This window comes from Pyxicephalus adspersus, chromosome 10 (genome assembly GCF_032062135.1).
Source record: "Pyxicephalus adspersus chromosome 10, UCB_Pads_2.0, whole genome shotgun sequence".
Taxonomy (NCBI): domain Eukaryota; kingdom Metazoa; phylum Chordata; class Amphibia; order Anura; family Pyxicephalidae; genus Pyxicephalus; species Pyxicephalus adspersus.
This window is the reverse complement of record NC_092867.1, coordinates 20,922,967-20,928,966: the sequence shown is the minus strand read 5'-3', so window position 1 is coordinate 20,928,966 and position 6,000 is coordinate 20,922,967. Positions and strand designations below refer to the sequence as shown.

The following is a 6,000-nucleotide window of genomic DNA, read 5'->3' as shown; positions in this document are numbered from 1 at the left end:
CAGGGAGCACCTCCTACATGGATTCTGCCATGTGAGCTTTACCAAGGAAGTAGTTTTGTGCTGATAAAAGATGGAACATGATTACAATAATATGTAAGTATATTTCTAGCCTTATCAAATATTGTTGATAGCAGAGGGGCAAAGGATCCCTAGTCTACTCCAGGGTTTGGATTTGCCTTATGGAACTTTATGTCAAAACTTTCCTGGAAACATTGTGGATTCAGTCACATGGGAAAAGGTAGCATGCATTTCTCCAATAGATGAAAACCGTCAGTGAAACTTGGGAAATTTATAGAAGGATTATTAAAATCAAGCTGAGGTTTTTTTTTCAATGGTAACACTTGTTAAACTCACATGGCACCACTGTTCCAAAATCTTTCATGGCAATCCAGAAACAATAGCACTGAACAGTAATGGCATAGAATTTATAGTTTACTTGTCAGAAAATAGTTTGTCCTTAAACAGTAAAATGTGGAGCAGACGTTTCAGCACGACAAATAGAAGTGTCAATACACTCATCGCATGGTATTTCTTTATTACTTCCAAATCTGTGTTCCAGTCCTTCTTTTGTCCCAAGTTATTATAAATCAACTTTTTCCCCATGTATTACATGAACCTTTATAAGAGGACTGCTAAAGGCCCATATGGTTTTGTCCAGAAATAGAGAGAAACCCATTCCAGCACAGTAAACTGCCCTTATCATCGCCTATTTCCCATCTGCATATGAGTAATTGGTTAAAAGAAGCCTGCTGTTTTCAACTTCATCCACCAAGCATACACAGTCCTTAGGACAGCCTTTTATCCAAATTTTTAACTTGGGGGGGACCTTTGAAATAAATTTCTGGTCTAGCCAAAAAGATCATTGGTGTCACTTTAACTGACCTGAGAGGCACAGATAGTTTATTACTCAAGGAACCCCTAGTAACTTCTGGAAGAACCTTAGGGTTCAACAGAACTATGGATAAGAAACACTACCTTAGGATAATTACAAAGTCACCAGAAAGTTAAGCCAGTTCTCTACTGACACTTCCCTACAAATTTACCAATGTTAGTTATCTGGGAGGACCTTTGAAGAACAAATTGATCAATATACATTTAATAAACATTTATTTTGTTTTATCGTCCACTAATGTTTTATCAGACCTTTAAATATTCAGATAGGAAATTTGATTGTACAATGACAATGTTATGAAGAAAAGGAGGCGTTCTGCAGTCAAAATCAGAAAGGAACATGCTGGGGTGCTGCTTCTCTTTAGATAAAGTACAGTATGTGGGCCATGCCACCTCAGAACAGAAAGTGTGATACTTTATAGTAGAATCGCCAAAGCTAAAAATAAAGGATTAAAAATCCTAATAAAATAAAGGAAATGAATGATGCCACCACAAGTCTTGATTCTTCACAGGTTCAAATACCTTCCAATATTTCTGTCTGCCACAACTCATAGAATATAAACATAAGTAATAACAGAACAGATGGGTCTTTTTAAGCAATTTTATTGTATTTGTGATACAGTGCTTGTCGGTGAAGTGCCGGTAAAGGTACAGAGAGCGAATCAGCTGATGCGCTCCTACGGAGGAGGAAATAATGAAGCCGGGCACATCTTCGTGCCTCGCACATTGTTCCCATAAGTTAGTGCATATATATAGTTTTTCCTATTATCTATATATCATAATTATAGGCATCCACTAGTACTCATGAGATACCTTTTTTCCCCTAATTCTTTGGTGGGGTATACATCACAGTTAACCAGTCCTTAAATCATGCAACATGTGAGTCAACTATCTATATTCTCTTTTTTACTTCTTTCTTAAATTCATATTGGTACTTTATATACACCATACCTTTGTGTATCACCCATTTTCATCGACTTACTATTATTTATATTTACTTTTGTTAAAAACCTCCTTATGTTTTTCTATATATTTGTACAAAAGAGAAATAAATATTTGTCTATGTATAGTAAGCTATTATAACCACCTCAGTATGTTGGTGTTTACAGGTGGCTATGGTTCATTTTAAATTGACTATATGATAACACTTATTAAGGCATTAAATTGAACTCTTTCTATATGTTTTCATTATTATTATGTTCTTCACTAATTATTGTTTTCAGTACATCACAATGGCCCGTAAAACGTTACACTACGCCTGAGGAAGCCCCCAGCGGGCGGTGAAACGTGTCGGGTATTTCCATGAACATTTGCCAACTTATAGATCTCCAAGTTACAGTCTGGACTTCTGGAACACTCTTTGGGACTCTTAAGTAGTTGTTGACTGTATAGTGCCATCTCTGATGGCTCTTTAATCAATAACTTACAAATGTAAGGATTTTAGGTATCTGTATTGTATTTTTGAGAAGCACTGTATCACAAATACAATACCTTTGCCTAAAAAGACTGTTCGAATGTTCTGGGGTTGGCAAGCATTTATATGCATGGTCTAAACTTTAGAGACACCCATCTACTGGCTTTTGTTTATTGTTCTACTGACACAACTCATAGCAAACAGCTACAGGCTGGGTAAAGCCTCATAATGTGGATCCTAAGGCTTACTAGGAAAAGGCTTACTAGGGACACAGTGTAGGATTTTCATGTTTAATGATCATGTTGTACATTTTCATCAACTATTGAAAGAGAAGTATCAATGAGCACCATTTAGCTTGGCTGATTAGTAAACACCTTGAGTTGACCTTGTCTTGGCTTCCAAGTTTTGAAGGATTTATGGTGCACACCAAGGCAGTAATGAAATGTATTCAATGATGCTGTGACCAACCCCCTGTCATGCCATAAAAAGTATATGGGCATTTAATTTATGGTTCATTTGTTTCCAGTATATGGTTTGTATTAATGCAGCTTTATTGTCACATCTGTATATCCTATTACTGGGTTACTATAATTGAGGTTTATAGGAGAGAAGGTAAAATTGAATGAGAGCTAATTATGATGATTCAACAGCTTTATTCATCTATGGGATAAACAAGATTATGTTTAGTCTCTGAAAGGTGTTCTATACTCTGTTTAATAGTTTTTGGGAAGAATAATACTATTCATACAGCTTCTTAATCTTATGGGCTTTTGCTGCACACTGCATAGGCAGCATTTAGGAAGAGCGTTCATTGCTGGTTCTTATTTGTCAGAACAAAAGTGGCCTGGGGGATACTGCCCCTTGTTGGTTCTCCCTTGTTCGCTTTTAGCTAAAAAGATCATGGCAGCTCACTATGTATTGCACTGGGACCCATTTTGTTTGAGTTGACACTAAAGGCTAATAAACTGGTATACACTTTTATGAGATAAAGATGTCAAGAATTGTCAGGGTTGAAAAGACTTCTAGACTGCTGCAAAAATGTCATTGGGGTTGTCACATTATTTGGCTTTAAAGCATTACAAGGAGTGTCAACAACACTGGGCTTTGTCTGGGATGAAAGAGGAAAAAACATGGGGGGCACCCTACAATACATACCCTCAGCTATTGTTATGAATTTCTCCATGATTTTCTACAGTATTGCTGGGGTGTCAGTGTGATACTCACGGTGCACTATAATGACTAGTGTTGGTGTTCGAATTTGGGTTGTCCTTATATTCGACCTGAATATGGCTGTTCGAATTCAGATAGATTTGACCCGAAAAACACGGGATTCGATGGCGCAAATTTGTGTGTAAAAAAAAGGCTGGAGAGGATACATTTTCTTCAGTGAAGCTGGGTGATCCAGCAAACCTGAAACGGGTCTGGTCCAGGATTCAAAACATTTGCTAGCAAATAGCAAATGACTTTGAAGAAATCCATTTCAGGTTTGCTGGATCACCTAGCTTCACTGAGAAAAGTGTATCCTCTCCAGCCTTGGAAAGCTTTAACAAATTAGGTCCAGTAATCTGACATTCATATGGTGCTTTAGAGAAAATCTTTCTAAGCACAGATATGGTAAAAGTGCTCCTTATGTGGTACCCTTAAGTTCAAACTACCAGTTTTTTTTTGGTTTGTTGAATTATCTGTACTATCTGTACTACAGCAACTTTCCGCTAACAACTTTTCACATTCAAATGAATAAGAGCAGTTGGGAACCATTTTGTGCACACGTTTGCATGCAGCTGTGGTTGATCGCATTGCAATTCCTGAAAGCTACAAGTCACTTCTGGCCACTCATTTCCTCCTCTGTAGGAAGAACAGCGCTGCAGCCATAAATGCCTTCAACCACACACAAAAGTGGTTGTCATATATTGCAGATGACACTAAAAATCACATAGTATTTGAAAAGGGGGATATGGAAGCCGATCACTGCCACATGTATACAGAACGCCATCTTGGTAGTATTAAACTGCTGCACAGGGTCTTTGAACAAAACCATCTTGTTATCCTAAATTATGTTTAAATTATTTGATAAAATCACAACTAGCACATATTTTCCAGGGCAGTGCAAAATAAATAATAATGTATGGCCATTTCTCAAAATAAAAAAAATGAATAGTCCTCCTGGCAAGTAACTGGTTGAACCAAGGTTCTTAATTTGGTTTTTTTTTCTTGCATGAGGGCATAGGACATCCATGGAGACAGAACAAAAATATTGTTTACTGTTAAAATATTCAGGATGCTTTTAAATTGTCAACAACCATCATGCACACCGCTAAAGGGGGGGGGGAACAAAGCGCATCATTGTGCTTCGGGAAACGTCTCCTCTGTAAGTCTATAGTCAGCTCATCTCAGGCATTTTGTATTGTCCCCAGTATATTAGAAACACTGCAATTTAACAAGCAATTCAGAAAAATGGCATAATTATACGCACGCAGGTAAAGTAGGAAAAAAAAAGAGGCGTCCTACCTGTGGTGCACAATGTAGGTGATAATAGAAGCGAACAAGCACAACAACATCACAGCAGTGCAGGCATAGACCACAGGGTGCAGGAACTCCCCTGGGTACTGAGGGTAAGACAGCACGGTCTTTAAATCCTAACAAGAGAGGTAAACAGCATTATACATTCTGCCTCGGCTATACAAATCACACATTAAAACATTCTGTCATGCTGAGACACACAGATTTTTCCATCGCTCCTTCCAGTATTTACATATAATTTCCAGTACCAACTTGTTTCTTGGCCAAGCACACAAATTGCCCTTTGCAGACGGAGTGCCAGCCGCTGTTAAAGCGGGACTCCAGCCAAACAGCTAAACACAAAATAGACATTTATTCTGAAATGTGAACTATATGTGCATGTATATAAAAAAAATTGTAATGACTGCAGGTTTTCAGAATTTTGCTGTATAAAAAAGGCCATTTGGGAACAATTGCATAAAACTCACTTGTGTTAGATAATGTGTTTTAGGGATGGAATTCAATGGAGTGTTATGAAATTGCTAGTTTATGGTCTCTCATTACACCAGAAATCTGCAGTTTTTTTTGGGGTGTGGTATTGAACTACCTGTAACCTCCCTCCCTTTTTTTTCAATCCATAGTATTATTAGTAATGCAGACAGCATACCAAATTTCTAACATAAGCAACATTTATTTTTTGCACTTGAAAAAGAAATATATATAAACATTTTCAATGGTGCATTTAACAGACTGAAAGGGAGCAAATAGGAGAAGATAACTGCAAGAATTTACAAACAATGTTCAGTGAGAAGGCAGGTAACAGAAGAAGCTGGTATACTAGGTAATGGAGTCATTTCCTACAGAGGTGTTTAAATCTGAAGAACAGAATTACAAATCATTTTGAAAGCATTTTTTTAGTATTTAGCTATATATACACAACGCTGGACTTGGTCAATATGCAAAATCTCTGAAATCATGAAAAGAAAACTCCAGACAAACGGAAAGAAACCCCTCAAGCAGTTATAATGAGATGGCATATCTATAAATTGGTTTCCTGTAATACGCAGCCTGTATTTGGTTCTACCAGTGTGCCCACATGCTGCCTGGCTGCTTTAGCATGAAGAATGTGACACAATTTTTAAGCTTGCAATTATTTCTCTTTTTTTCTGATACCTCTTGAAATAGAGATAAAGAGA

At 37.3% G+C, this 6,000-nt stretch overlaps 1 protein-coding gene across 1 annotated transcript in view; it reads right to left on the bottom strand.

Annotated features, from left to right (window-relative positions):
- The window catches only part of LOC140339231 (adhesion G protein-coupled receptor A3-like), a gene marked incomplete in the record, with an annotated part of 362,860 nt that overhangs the window by 60,871 nt on the left and 295,989 nt on the right, over positions 1 to 6,000 (bottom strand). Inside the window, 1 exon segment of the mRNA XM_072423819.1 lies at positions 4,814 to 4,941. Coding sequence (XP_072279920.1) covers positions 4,814 to 4,941 — 128 coding nt within the window.